Raw genomic sequence first — 16,309 nt, 5'->3', positions numbered from 1 at the left:
TGTTTGGGAAATGTTTATTATATTGTGGGAGAGTTTATAAGGGCTTAAAATATATAACAATAACCATATGAACATATGGTTTTTACTTTGCAGATTTTCACTTTTCGTGGGGGGTTCTGGAACGCAACCCCCGTGATCGAGGAGGGATTACTGTATTCTATATAATGCTTTTCAGAAAACGAAAATAAATAAACAAAACTGGAGGCTTGCTAAGCCTTCAAACTAAGAAAAATAAGTGAAAATCTCTTTTAAAAGTTAATAATGCTCACCATTTCCTTCAGACCTACCTGCTAAGCATGAGGAGAATCTCCTGTCCCCAGGTGAGCACCAGATCCATCTGGTCATCACTGAATGTCTTCTGCAGGAGCACAGTCATAAACTCAAGATAGCGGGCTTTCTTTTTAAATTTTGACACTGCAAGTATGCACAAATACATAGAAATGGCTTTAAAGAGTCACACCACAACACATGAGAAAAGCAAAGTGTAATGGTATCTTGGGCTTGTTATTGGGACTGTAAAGCCACAAAACTATTCTGCTGCCAAAAGACATTTTGCAAAAAAGACCTCAGCTGTAACTCACCTTCTTTATATGCAGCTTTCGGAGGCAATGAATAAATAAGAGAATAAAGAATGGAGGGGTCTTCCTGGCCTGTCAGTTCTTTGCTTACTAATAAGAGAGAGAGAGAGAAAGAGAGAGGAAGAGACACATGGTGTTAGAAGAACTGAGCATCATGGTGTGACTTCTTATACAAAGTACATCAGATAAGGGTAGAGTGAAATGCTGAGAAAACCACTCATCAGTACCATTTGGACTACTGATCGTCTCAGTTCTTAAATATGGACAGACCTTTGATAACATTGCAACGACAGAAAGCAAGTAATGGAAATATCAGCTGGGAAGTGCTTTTCAATATTATGGACTATGATAAAAATGTTAGATCATATTTTTACTTCTTGCAAGTCTTTTGTTTATAGGTGATCAGTGGTAAATAACATGATAAGCAGAGAAAGTAGGTTTATGACTAGTGGTTTGTGAACACCACTGAGTTCACTTCACTTTGAGTTTTGCGAAATCACAGAAATGTTGGGGATTTTTGATGAATTCGATGAAATGCATTAAAGTCAAGAGGAAGGAGGAACTGAACTAATTTTGAGAGGATTATAATAGTGTAATGGTCTTTTAACTGTCCCTGAGGGTTAAGGAAGTGTCTGCCAAATATGCTAGACCGATTATTACTGAGGCAGGACTGCTAACCACTACAACGTGCCTTAAACAACAACAGACACAAACGGAATAAAACCCAGAAACAAGGTACAACAAATGGCCTTAAACTAACAATAAGTGAAGCAAATATATCATTGTGCTCATGGAGTTCCAATGTCTGAGCACTGATTTGCCATGCCGCGTAGCATTTTTAGATGCCATGCTTTCTTGCACAAGCCATTCAGTGTGGTCATGTCCATGCAGTTGGCACATCTTTTTTGTTTTCTAACTGTGGAGATGCTTCACACTTTTTCTTCCATCAAAAAAATAGAAACACCTTAAATAAATAGTAATAATTCTGTCTTATTATTATTTTTTCACAGGGTGTTGTGTTTTCTGACTATGGGAGGGTGAGGGGTCAGACTCCATTAAGGTTTATTTTGACTGCTGTTGGACCTCATGGCTAATTGTGTGTGCATTCAGCTGGTATCTGGCAAAAGATCGGATTTGCGATACTGTGCTACTCCATACTAGCACTTCTCCGTTTGAGCTTTTGAGTATGGACAGAGCTTGTGATGCATTACGTACTCGGGGGGCCTGTTCCTGTTACCACCTGATCTGTGCTAAACAGCAAGGAGCATAGCATGCTTAATCCAGCAGCAAAGACACAATGTACATTGAATCTATGCAGAAGAAAGAAGTGTTTCCATAATATTCTCAATTCATGGCCAGCTATTGTACCCCTCAAATGATTATTATTTTGTTTGTTTGTTTTTGTTTAAACATATTAAACTATCTGCTTTTCTTACTGGCACCTATTATTTACAGTTTTTTCTTCAGGAAGTTCCATTCTTAATCTATTTGTAAGGATTTCACTGAGGCAAAATATTGTTTCCAAATTCTGCTAAAAGTCAGCAATGGATCTGTTCTCTTGAAACATCTTTAGGTCACAAAAAACAAATAATAGCACGCTGCTGTTTTGTGAATGGCTTATCAACAATAGTATAACATGCTAGCAATTAACAAGACCCCTTCTAACCTGTACGGCAGTGCCTCAGACAACAAAGACTACAGATAGATGTGCAGCTAGTGCTTCAGTCATCTGCATAAACAAGATAAAGTATAATTATAAATACACTAGCCAACCCGCGGCGTACCATACGCCGCATAATCAGGCCGGTTTTTTAATGATTTTTAAGCATAGGGAGAAAATTAACATTTGAAAAATCGGTAAAGTAATAAATCAGCAAGAAAAGCAACATTGTAACAATGCACAGAACGGACCAACACAAAATTGTCCGTGACTGAAAACTGGCGGACCGCCATCGCGCCCTGCCTGCTCATGTGCCCACCTCCAACTCATCACTTGAGTCGTTGTCGTCTTTGCACAGTCCACATGCACCTGTGACTCACGTAGACTTTTCATTGCTCTTTGCGGTTTTGGCTGCATTTCTATATATAATCCACCAAGACACCCGATCACGGTAGTAGCGTGAATTGCTGTATGTAGCGTGTAAAACAGTTTGCTATGGTGCACGCGGTCGTGCGCCGTAACCGAAAACTCGGTTTTTAAAGACTGCTTACTTCATTGTGTTTTAACCTCAGTTGTGAAGAATTGTTTTAAGGATCCCATGGGATACCCCTCACAAACCGTTTTACACACTGAATATGGCAATTGACCTCCGCGAGAAACATGCCTCTATGAACAGTCAACGTCGCTCGGAGGTACATGTGGCCTCTACGACAGACGAATATAAATGACGTCTGTGTCGTTGCGTCCGAGTTAGTGGGTGTGGCTTTGCGAGTTGTCGTCGTATCCAATGGTCTTGGAGTTGGTGGCCGTGGCTCCTTCCTGTGTGCGCCATAGGTGTCTTACTTGTCGGTTGCTTAGTGAATCCACGCCCCTTCCGGCGTGCTTTCCATGGGTATCTTGCCTTAGTGAATTATATGTATAGATAGTGCCTTTTATCTATCTATCTATCTATCTATCTATCTATCTATCTATCTATCTATCTATCTATCTATCTATCTATCTATCTATCTATCTATCTATCTATCTATCTATCTATCTATCTGTTGTGTAACTGGCTTAGTGTAAAATAAATCTAAGTGCAGAAGTGTCATCTAATTCAAATAAATTCAATTCACTCAAAGGCATCATTTTCAACACACCCATTCCAATGCTCTTTTTTATATGTACTAATAAAATGGAAGGCATTTTTCATTCCAGTTGATGGCATATGCAAGAAACACTATAAGCTAATAAGTAAAATTGAAAACTGAAAACAAAAACAGGATGATAGGAAGTACTAACCCCATTGGAGCCATTAACTATCACATAGTGAGAAGTACAGCAGCTAGTGAGGGTCTGAAACTCAGACCCAACATGCTCCATTTATAGCTATTACTGTAATGAAAGCTGTTATTCCTTTACATGATTTGTTTCTGTTTTTATTTTGCTGTGTTATTGAGGGCAGATCACCAGAATGTTTAAGGGAACTGAAAGAGATTAGCACTCCTACTATTCTTTTTTATTTCCTACATTTTTTTTCTATTTACATTTTCCTAAAAATTAAAATAACTAAAATTATTATTAAAATAAGTTATAGTGTCAGTTTATCGGTTGGCTAAGATATATATCATTTGTTATAACATTCTCAACAGCTGTGCTAATGTTGGTGATGTGCCATCTGTTGGAATGAAGAATTCAATGCATTTTATTATTACTGTACTTGCATTACACAGTACATTCCAAAATGTCATATCACAAACATTAATGGTGAATATTCTCAACATTGGTGAACTGCTGGATCGACAGGAATCGAATTATATATTGTAACAGATAACACAGTTTGGCTGTTATCCCCACTGGAATGGATGAGCATCCCAGACAGCTTGGTTGCTGGTACCTTTCCCAGCCATAAAGCCAATATAACAGAAGGACTGAGGGAGATTGCCTCCCAGGGCCATGTATTCCCATATCTACTGGGTGGCAGTATCCCTCTGGTGGATCTCCCATTTGTACACCTGCAGGGCATATTGGGAGCTGTAGTTCTGATGGGCGGCTCTGTTGGGGTACTTTGGTTCAGCTTAAGGGAGCTGCAGGGGAGAACTAGCCATGCTTTGGGAGGCTGATCTAGAAGTGCTTCCATTGTGCAATGCTGTCTCAGGTCCAGCACAAAAGAAGCCATCTGTTTTGCTAGTTTTTTTTTTTTTTTTTTTGTTCCTGCTTTAATTTTTGTTAACTTTCTTTTTTCTTCTTCTTTTTTTCTAGTTTGACTCTGAGTCATTTGTTTCATAAGTTCAATTTGATTGTATGCTACAATATGTTATTTTCTTTAAATAAATAACAATTTAAAAATAAATAAAAATACCATCCCATACCATACCATATTTATTTGTTGAGCGCTTATAAACACAGCATTACAACTGACCGAAGCGCTGTACAGTTACAACAAGCAGGACTAAAAGCAAAATATTAAAAACAAACATTAAGAGAATTAAAACAGAGATACTAAAACAGGTCAGGGACCAAATAAAATAGAGAAAATAGCAAAAGGCAAGTGGAAAATGAAACAGGTTAAGAATTAAAAGCCAATGTGAAGAAGTGCGTTTTTAGGCGAGATTTGAATGTGGCGACTGAAGCGGCTTGCCTAACCACTAAGGGCAGGGAGTTCCAGAGCCTGGGTGCACAGACGGAGAAAGCCCTTTCACCACGAGCTTTAAAACGTGCCTTGGGAACGGTTAGGAGCAGCTGATCTGCGGATCTAAGAACACGAGGGGGATTGTGACAATGGAGCAAGACACTCAAATAGGCGGGGGCTAGACCGTTTAATGCCTTATAGGTTAGGAGGAGAATCTTAAAATCGATTCTGAATCTAACCGGCAGCCAGTGTAGGGTTTTAAAATCGGTGAAATGTGTTGGATTCTGCTACTTCCAGTTAGAAGCCTTGCAGCCGCATTTTGAGCCAGTTGGAGTCTAGAAAGAGTGGCTTTACTGATACCAAAAAGGCAGGAATTAGAGTAGTCAAGCCGGGACGTAATGAATGCATGGATTACTGATTCCAGGAGGTGGTTAGACAGAATAGGCTTGAGTTTGGCGATTCGCCTTAGATGGAAAAAGCAGGATTTTACTGTGCTGTTGACTTGAGCATCCATTTTCAGGAACGTATCCATTTTGATTCCAAGATTGGAGACAGACGAAGTTACTGGAATGGGAAGAGAAACGAGGCCAAGGGGTGGAGCCTGTTTGCAGTCGGGACTAAAAACAATGACCTCGGTTTTTGAATCGTTCAGGTGAAGGAAGTTTACAGCCAGCCAGTCCTTAATGTCAGCTAGGCAGTCGAGGAGAGGTTTGGTGGAGTCAGTTGGCTTGAGGGAGAAATAAATTTGGCAGTAGTCAGCATATAGGTGATATGAAATTGCATGTTTTCTAAAAATTGCACCTAAAGGCAGGATGCAGATTGAAAAAAGTAGTGGTCCTAAAATGGAACCCTGGGGGACCCCACATGGGAGTGGGACTGATTCAGATGAAAAATCGTCTAGCATGACTCTGAGAGTCCTGTTGCAGAAATATGACCTATGTACCATCTATATATACCATATATCTAAATATCTAAATATATACCATCTCACATCAGGCTAGGAGTTGTAATTGGAAGGTAGTGACAGTAAAAGGAAAAAGGAATGGTGACTGTGATTCTGCTAATTGGCTTATGAAAAGGTATAAAAATACTATATTTGAACCCAGGACTGTGTTGGCCTAGTTGTGTCTACTGTTTTGGGGCTCAGTGATGCCCCCAACAGGGCACTAATACCTAGAAATATATGGATGAGAGATGAAGTGGGGCAGTTTGCTGAATTTTTCTAATAAGAGCCCTCACTCTGCTAACTGGTGCTAGACACTCCACATTCGTTTTCTGTTGAAGAATTCATTTTGCTGACGAACCCACTCTGTGAACTAGGATAAATGATATGGACAACTTACAAGGATCTGCTAATAAAAGTAACCAGCATGCATTGACTTTAAAGAATTACTTCAATAGATTTTGCAATCATTTTTGTTTTCTCAGATCACTAGGATACTCAATGGCCACTTATAAAGTGTTTCTTGTAGTCGTGATAGTATTTGTAGTAGTAGTATTGTCATGTGTACAAATCTCAGAGGAAATTCTAACTTGCATGTCGAATCAGCTTGTCACAACTCTCTTACACGTATCATCTGATGTTTGTGCTTAGTGTTTCATTCATTGTTCAGTGTTTTGTAGTCATTGTCAGTTGTTGGTATTGCAGTGCTGTCACTAGTCTGTGGGAAAAATGCAAAGAAAGAACTCCATTGTCTATGTATGAATAGCAAGACATTTTGACTTTTGTGTTTTGAATTGCTGAGCGCCATCTGGTGGCCACTATAAATAAGATTTTTTAAACAGACAATTTAAGTGAAAAACAAAAGGATGATTTGTATGAAAACAATTTAAAATAAAAATATTGCTGGCTGACACATTTGGGAACAGTTTATGCTTCTCAAGAATCACATAAGCCAACAAACTGAGGATTTATGCCCAAGACATTAAAGAATAACTGGTTAGTAAATTGCATTTCTTTTATTATTTTATTGATTAGCTGTGTAATATTAAAGACACAAGGTGCACCACTCAGCTGTAATGTTTTGTGCTTGAGAAAGTCATGTAGGATCTGTGAGACATAAAAAGTTTCATTATTTTTGATTATCAATATAAATATTAAAATATGGTGGAAGAAACTGTGAAAACATAAATGGTGCATTGACTATGATAGTTGCGAGAAATGTATTGGACTGTGCAAAGCAATGGCATTAAAGCTGAAAAAATGCAGTGAATCACTCACTGTGGTACTTCACAGGAAGTGTTTTATATCAAATTGTGCTCGGTTACATTTCCAAATCATTTTTTATTTTAAATGCAAGCACAAAACCACAAGAAGTTTCACGCAAATGGCTGGAGAAAAAAGTCTGGTCAGAAAACATGCCTGTTTCGGTCATTGCAAGCCCCAGCAAGGAAAATAAAATAATGGAGATTTTTGTTTTAAATATAAATATCACAGATAATACAAGAACAAATAACCATAATGATGAATTTCAACAGAATCTATTTACTTTAATATTTGTTCCCAAACTGCCCAAATCTGGAGCAAATTTAGCTGGTCCACCAAACTCAATTAATACATTAGTTTTGTTGAAAGGTGCTGGAATTTGTTACAATTTAATTACAATTTTAATACCCTTCCATTTATAGGGTCCTAGTCCATCACCACGCACACCCACACATACACTTAACTGGCCAATTTAGCAAATGTGTGTTTTTGGGATGTTAGAAGAAAATCAGAGTACCTGAAGAAAATTCTTTGTGGACAGGAGAACTTCATGGCATAACATTTGAAAAACAGAATCAAATATTATGTAATAATCAGTAACGGCATACTGCACGATAAAGTGCAATGAATACACTTGACTTATAGTTTTCATCCTCTTTCTCTGTACGTTTAGCATTTAAGTCTTCAATCAGCCTCAAGAATGATTTAAGATATGAAGAGGTAGGCGAAGAGACCGCGAAGGTGGTAGGGAACGAGAACGACACCCATATGCATGCGCTGCGCCGCAACCCTGCTGGCCGCTACTGAGAGTTGATACTACAATAAAATAGAATAAAAATAAAAAGTGTAGTACCCTGAAAGCAGATAGTAGACATCACGTAGTATATGTGTACCAAATCTCAGGTCAATAGTTCAAACGGTTTGCAAGCCGCAGGTGATTTAAAATCCTGGACAGACAAACGAACGGCCATGGTAGTGTATTATATAAGAAGATGGCCTGATCTAAAACAATTCATTTGTGCTATTACAGCTGTGGGTGATGACAAGAACATCATAGTATTGCTCCCAAAGGTCTATGACCTATGAGAGCTATGAGGTATTTTGGAGTTCACCACTAGTTATAACTGGATGAGTTCATCTGAGAGTGAAGGTTACATGTCTACCTGTCTTTGTATCCTTTGACACATTGGCCTCCAAAGCTCGAAGAAGTTCATTGAGCATCTCCTCTGAGCTGATAGGAGCCGCTTTACCAGCTGGCTTCTTGATGCCAGACCCCTAGAAGAAATAGAAGGTTTAATTCAGTGCAAGAACTTTGTCTACCTCTGCTCATATATTAATCTCCAGAAAGAGAGAGCGAGAAAGAGAGAGAGAGAGAGACTGCTGTATAAAGAATGAGACCAGAACAGAGTCACTGATGCATATAAAAAATATTGGGACAGAGTGAAGCTGAGTGACAAACGCTGACACACAGATGTAAATATAATGAAGACATTCAATGAAACTGGCAGGAGTATACAGATAAGCCCAGATGGTTACAGATGCAGATGGATTTAAACTGGTATACACAGAGAGAAGGAGAATCTATGCCCATACTGATCAAGTGTTTCAGAATTACACCAAGAAAAGTCTGACTAGGATAAGAATTTGTCCCACCTCAGAGTAGGACATGAGAAGTAGCTATGAAATGTGCTATACCTACTCCACAGTGAGGAGTAGAGTTCACATTGTAGAACGAATGACGTCATTCTCAGTAATTCTGAGACGCTTGATAAATATTGGCCCTGATCTAGAAGATTGTTGGTATCAACACATTTCAAACCTAACTGAACCCACTTCCCCATCTTAACATTCTCTTAATGGGCTTATTTAGTTTTTGGCTTTGTAATATTATAAAAGGTGTGTAGAGCAGGAATCCAGTGATCCTCGTCCTGTGTACAGTACCTTCCTGTCTGCCTCTGGCTGTTTGCCTGGTATATCAATTTCATATGGTTGCATTTGGCCAGGGATGGTTGCTCCAGGAGGCCCATCTACCTGCTCTTGAAGCAGAGACTTTCCCAACTCAATGGAGGCTAAACCCAACTTGAATTCCTGGAAGATTTTCAGAACCTGTGAAGAGAGTTCAAGAGACTGTCAAACAACATGTCTCGTATATTTATTCTTTTAATAATAATAATAAGAAGAAGAAAATTCCATTTTATTTATATAGCACCTTTCCCATGTTCAAAGTGCTTCGCAGAGTCTCAGAAAGAACATCAGGGTATATGTAATATTGGATACAAATATTTTCTGCATAAAAAACAGATAATTGACCATAGACAGCTTGTCCAAGTTACAGCTTATCCTGGATGGGACACCTCTCCACACACATCAAACATTTAGTTTTTTTTAATTGTGGTTTGGCTGGGTTATTTGTCTAATGAATTAATGATTTTTCAAAAATTCTTTATTTAAATTAAATGCATGCTTTATTATTTTTTTTCTTTTTGAATAAGGTGCATTAATCCTATACAACTTTATAGCATCTTAATTCTGATTACTGTCTTTTTCAAAAAGTACAGAGTACGTTCTGGATATTGTGATGCTGACTTAACACATTGTGGGATCCCTGAAACAACAAACCAACTTTAAAATTAATTTAACATTCTGCTGCTTTAAAAATTGCAATTGTAAGTATTCTGCTCATTTTAATAGCACCAAGACCAAGAATATTTCAGTTTTTGCTGCTTCTTTTTGTGTGTCCTGATTGCTTTCAGCTTGGCCACACATAGGCACTGTACTGCAACCAAAGTGTGAGATATTCAGGGTGTTCATGAAAACATGAAAATCAAAATTGTGAGGAAGAGTCAGGAGTAGTAAAGGAAAAATACTCAAATGGGAGAAGGTAGACTGGCCGGGGTCTCACAGAGATACAAAGAGAATCGTTTAAAGGGATTTTTGTGTTTAAGTATCGGAGGTGTTATGACAACAGTTTTCTGATACTAGAAAAGTGGGTAAGTGGATGCATCAGTCCACCTAAGAGATGGAGGTTTTATGGCCATTTTTGTTATTTTGCACCTGCTTAGTGTATTTGCATTGTGTGCTCTTTCACTGCTCATTCTAGAAATGTCACAATACCAGAATTTGTGATACTACAGTTAAAAGATTACACCTCATCTGATCAGTCATGTTACTTTGCTCTCAAAGCAGGTACAAATCTGTTTCTGCACTAATTCCACAGATGGATAAAAGTGGAAAAAATAAGAACCTATGTGTGTGTGTTTTGCTCTTTTATTAATTTTTATTTTTTAGTAACAAGTACAACATCTGCAATCGCACACTGAACTTAAGACATTTCTAGAAATTACTTCTGCTGTTTATCTTTTCAACACTTGTTGGCATGGTTCTATGTCGTCACCACTGTAAGTCATTTTCAAACATACTGGTAGTTTTTAACTCATGATTTCCTCTCACATCAATGTGCCTTCTGGGGTCCTTTGTCTATTTGCAGTCATGCACGTGTGTAGTACCGAGTTTCTCACTACTACCAATACTGTAAAAAAGCTGGTAGCATTATGTTTTTGGAACTTTATTATTGACTTCCTCTGACATCCCTTGATCACTCCTTACAGTTATCTTTGTATAAAAGTTTTCTTTCTTTCTTTCTTTCTTTCTTTCTTTCTATTTATCTAATATAGTAACATAGTGGCATACATGTCTATCTATCTATCTATCTATCTATCTATCTATCTATCTATCTATCTATCTATCTATCTATCTACCTAATATAATAATATAGTGCCTCTCATATATATCTAATATAATATAGTGCCTTTCATATCTATCTAATATAGTAATATAGGGCCTTCCATATCTAATTGTCTATCTAATATAATAATGTTAGTGTCTTTCATATCTATCTGTCTATCTATCTATCTATCTAATATAGTAATATAGTGCCTTTCATATCTATCTAATATAATAATATAGTGTCTTTCATATCTATCTATCTATCTATCTATTAGAGTAATATAGTGCCTTTCATATCTATCCAAGTGATTATTCCATTACAAGTACAGGTGGGGTACCAAAACCTCTCTCAAATCTGCTAGGAGCAAGGCGGTAAGCAGCTCTGAATGGCATTACCATCTAGCACAAAGAAAACTCATGCACACACTTACACATGCACTCATTTAGAGACTGTTTAGTTTCATGCTACTCTGCATGTGTATAATATAAGATGTAGGAAGAAACTGGAGGAAAGACATTTGATACAGGCAGACAATGACTTGGCTGGGAGTTGCGCTAACCACAATAACATCTGCCTAATAAATAATTTTAACATGCTTTGCTTTTCATGAAGGATATCAGAAGGCAATTGTTATTTTTGTTGCACAAGTTCATATTGTTGTCATAGTGAGTGAATATTCAAGGGTTCTAACCTTGAGTTGCAATTAATTATTTAATTGCCAGGGAAAAAGTAAACGACATATGTAACATACTGTACATACAGTATGAAATAGTTAAATTATAGTTTACTTTATTTCACGTCTGTTACGATGTCTTTCAGCTATTAAGATTAACAGAGTTCCCATACAGTTTAGTCATAGGTTACATTACCTTAGCAGTGTAGAGTGTCATGCATGCCACCATGTGCTGAAGGTTTTCTGTACCCAGGATTGGTCGCTTCTGTCTGTAAGCAGCAGGGATTTCTTGCAGAACTGTGAGGCATTTCACCAAGATCTGGATGGAACAATAAGACTGACAGTTCAACTGCCTTTCATAGTTCTTATTGCCACCACAACTGGACACCCATTCATCACAGGCAGAATCATGTTCAGTTCAATTGAATTCATTCTTGCATGGCAGTCTTCATCGAGTACAAACATAGATAACATGCAAATGTATTAACAGTCCATTGCCATACAAAACTAACATACATGAACACCCAAACATAATTAAAAACAACATTTAATAAAACAGCACTTTAAAATGTGAAATGTGCACTGATTCTGAGACTTTGAGATGCTGTTTTCATATTTGCCCATATTTTGTGATATATTGTATATTTTTGTAAATCTTAGTCTTGCACATCCATGACTTAATTTCTGTTATTATTTTGTGAATTATTATTGTACTTCAGTCTTGTCTGCCCCCATTATGGGAGTGCTGACTTTGATATGGCCATATTGTTTATAACAAAGGGGCCAATCACATGACATTGCAGACAGATGATGAATAATGTTGTCATGTCTACCTTATTTAAACTTTAGTGGTGTACTATCAGCAGTGTGAAAGTTTCTGCATATTTCTTTTAAAACTTTGTGCATCAGGTAATGCAAACTCTGTTGAAGAAGTCAGGGCATTTTGTGCGCTTCTTTGTAACTTTTCTTTTTGAACTATGTTTAGGTGGTTGGTTTTTCTTTTGATTCTTTGTTTTTTCAAACCCTGCCTCTTTGCTGTCCACTTCCCTTTCATAGCAACACAAAACGAAAATCAGCGTTGAAGTAGAAGGCTTTTTCAGCCAGGGTTCTTCTCCAGGATTAAAAAAAAAAACTCTTGCTATGTTTATATTTTATGTTAACAGTGTTGATAATTTAGTTTCTTTATGTCAATGTGTATCCTGTTGTGTTTCTTGTGTTTTGTGGGTGGTTGCCCAAGAGGTGGGACCACCCTGCACATCACTGCAAGGGACTGCACTCAGCTCTATAAAGACAATCCACATTTCCTTGCAGTTTATTGAACATCATATTCATGGTATTGATGAGTTCTCCTGTGTTTATTGTTTTTCTTTTTAATTATTTTATAAATTTCTAGATTTTTGACCTTATGGTCTTGTTTGCTGGATTTGTGATTAGGACTTGTTTGTCTTGATTTGCCATTGCTTTTCAGGCATCTACTTTGTGTTTGTGATCCTCAGAGCCTATTTTTTTGCCACAGAGCATTTTTGTCAAAATACATTTTTTATTCATAAAGGTTCTTCATTGCCCTTTTGTGTGACTGGCTGGAGTTGAAGGTTTCCCCCTCTGGTTGGCATTTTGAGTCATTCTTCAAGACTTTCTACTTTAGGACTCTTTATTCCATAACAAAATGACTGGCATAAAACAAATAAAAATGCACAACTTAATGTAGCACTGTGCAAAGGGAGCTACATATTGTCACAAATGCTATGAAAAACACAAACACAAATTTTCAACATTATGATGCATCTCTGGGTAGAAAGCTACATCCAGAAGTCCTTTCAGCCGCTGTCTGTCATTTGAAGGAGGTAATGTGTAAACTGTCCATTGTTTCATTTTTTTCTAGCTGGTTTTGTTGATATAGTTAAAATGATCATTTCTATGACATTGATGACAACATGTAACTACTTTGACTTTTTTAAAGCACTTTGAGCTTTATGTTTGCATGAAAATGTGTTATAAAAATAAATATTGCTGTTGTTGTTGTTATACAAATAACTCAAGGCAACATTCAGTACCTCGTAGACACCATTGATGAAGTCTCTACTAAAGCTGTCCACAAAGGATGCCTCCACTCCTCACTGCACCCAAGCCTGCAGTTTATGCAACAGTGTGACCTACACTGGGGCTGGCAAGTCACATTTCTGGTTTGTTTTTTGTGAATCTTTTCTAAGGCCTCACATGTGTTTGTTATTTTGTAGTGCCAGAATTATCAGAAAAGTAATAATGTTACAACAAAGAGTAATATGATAATACCCCAGCATACTATAACAGCAATAGCAGCAAAAATGTAGTAGTGTAGTAATAATGATACTAAACCTAATGTTGCCACTAGGAATAATAATGATAATAATAACGCATGCAACTTTGAGCAGGGGCGATGCACTTTGCAAAAACTGCCATAAATTAAAGGATCACTTTTTAATCAGAGTATAGCATCACTGCAGTGAAACTTCTGGGATATTGATCTGGTCAATTAAGTATCTTAGGGGGTTGTTAATCAGTTTCAGCTGCTTTGGTGTTAATGAAATTAACAACAGGTGAAAAAGAGGGGCAACAGTGAGACTACCCCCAAAACAGGAATGGTTTAACAGGTGGAGGCCACTGACATTTTTCCTTCCTCATCTTTTCTGACTGTTTTTTCACTAGTTTTACATTTGACTACGGTCAGTGTCACTACTGGTAGCATGAGGTAGTCCAACTTCTGCAGGATGGCACATCAATACGTGCCATTGCCAGAAGATTTGCTGTGTCTCCCAGCACAGTCACAAGGGCATGGAGGAGATTCCAGGAGACAGGCAGCTACTCTAGGAGAGCTGGAAAGGGCCGTTGAAGGTCCTTAACACATCAGCAGGACCGGTATCTGCTCCTTTGGGCAAGGAGGAACAGGATGAGCACTGTCAGAGCCCTACAAAATGACCACCAGCAGGCCACTGATGTGAATGTCTCTGACCAAACAATCAGAAACAGACTTCATGAGGGTGGCCTGAGGGCCCCACATCCTCTAGTGGGCCCTGTGCTCACTGCCCGGCACCATGGAGCTCGATTGGCATTTGCCATAGAATATCAGAATTGGCAGGTCTCCCACTGGCACCCTGTGCTTTTCACAGATGAGAGCAGGTTCACCCTGAGCACATGTGATAGACGTGAAAGGGTCTGGAGAAGCCGTTGAGAACGTAATGCTACCTGTAACATCATTCAGCATGACCGGTTTGGTGGTGGGTCAATGATGGTCTGGGAAGGCATATCCATGGAGGAACGCACAGACCTCTACAAGTTAGACAACGGCACCTTGACTGCCATTAGGTATCGGAATTAAATGCTTGGGCCTATTGTCAGACCCTATGCTGGTGCTGTGGATCCTGGGTTCTTCCTGTTGCATGACAATGCCCGGCTTTATATGGTGAGAGTATGCAGGCAGTTCCTGGAGGATGAAGGAATTGAAACCACTGATTGGCCCCCATGCTCACCTCACCTAAATCCAATAGAACACCTCTGGGACATTATGCTTCGGTCCATCTGACGCTGCCAGGTTGCACCTCAGACTCTCCAGGAGCTCAGTGATGCCCTGGTCCAGATCTGGGAGGAGATCCCGCAGGACACCCATCCGTCATCTCATTAGGAGAACACCCCGACGTTGTCAGGTATGCATTCAAGCATGTGGTGGCCATACAAACTACTGAGTATGATTTTGAGTTGCTGCAATGAAATTTCGACAAAATGGACTAGCCTGCCACATCATTTCTTCACTTTGATTTTCTAGGGCTTCAAGCAGATTATTTTCTTTGAAGTGTGTGAACCTCCTCAGGCCACTGACCCAGTTTCTAAAGATAAACTGTACATGTAAAGTGTCCTAGTAGGAATCAGTGCTTGTGTGTGTGTGTGTGTGTGTGAATGTGCATTGTGATTGACTGCTGGTAAATTCCACAGTTGCTTTTTGCTTTAGGTGTAGAGCTGTTGGGATTGGCTCTGGCTCCCTGCGACACTGCAGTGGATTAAATCGTATCAGAAAAGGGATGGATATTTTATGCATGCTCCTTGGTGTTATTATTAGTGCTTTAGTAACATAAAACTGCTACACCATTACCAAAGGTAATACAGTAAATGTCAAGAAGACAGATAGAGAGATGAAGTAATATAGAACGTGGTTTTAGGTAGGCAAGTAGTTCTCAGTAACATAGTGGGCCCACTTTTACAGGCCTGTCCACAGATGAAATATAACACCTTTAACATACATTATAGTTTAGGACAGTGTTTCTTAAACTATTGGTCAGGTTGTAGACATGTTTTTGAGTATTAAAATTACTCAAGTTCATCTAATTATGTTCCAAATGGTGCACCACCCTCTATTTAGCATGCTATTTATTGCACAAATTCTATGATGCAGTTCCGTTTATTTAGTGTACTATTTATTGTGTGAATTGTGTGACAAGTGATGTGCCACCTTCTGTTTGACATAGTATTTATTGCATGAATTCTCTGTCGAGTGATACAGTGCCCTCTGTTTAGTTTACTATATACTACAGAAATTCGGTGTCATGTGATGAGCCATCATCTATTTAGCATACTATGTATCGCAGTAGCATGCCAAATAATGCTGTTGATGCATCACAGGGAGCTTTCATTTTTATCATTTAAATATTAAAATAATTCTCTGCAGCAACACGTACTCTCTAAAAACCAGTGAAATAATCAAATTGAGCTGACTGGCAAAAAAAGACATATATAATTAAGGGTGTGAGATTAGCAAATAACACAGATGAAGAGACCTGGGTGATGGCTGAAAATGTCACAATGAAATTAATGAATGAGGCACAA

General features: G+C 38.3%; 1 protein-coding gene across 1 annotated transcript in view; it reads right to left on the bottom strand.

Annotated features, from left to right (window-relative positions):
• Window positions 1-16,309, bottom strand: part of cfap54 (cilia and flagella associated protein 54) — a 199,772-nt gene that overhangs the window by 117,678 nt on the left and 65,785 nt on the right. Inside the window, exons 27-31 of the mRNA XM_039760566.1 lie at window positions 11,652-11,774; window positions 8,997-9,161; window positions 8,219-8,330; window positions 582-668; window positions 288-414 (exon numbers count right to left, since the gene is read on the bottom strand). Coding sequence (XP_039616500.1) covers window positions 288-414; window positions 582-668; window positions 8,219-8,330; window positions 8,997-9,161; window positions 11,652-11,774 — 614 coding nt within the window. The remainder of the gene's footprint in view (window positions 1-287; window positions 415-581; window positions 669-8,218; window positions 8,331-8,996; window positions 9,162-11,651; window positions 11,775-16,309) is intronic.

Source organism: Polypterus senegalus, chromosome 8 (genome assembly GCF_016835505.1).
Source record: "Polypterus senegalus isolate Bchr_013 chromosome 8, ASM1683550v1, whole genome shotgun sequence".
Lineage (NCBI taxonomy): Eukaryota > Metazoa > Chordata > Cladistia > Polypteriformes > Polypteridae > Polypterus > Polypterus senegalus.
The sequence above is the reverse complement of the archived record's forward strand: the minus strand, read 5'-3'. Positions and strand labels throughout refer to the sequence as shown.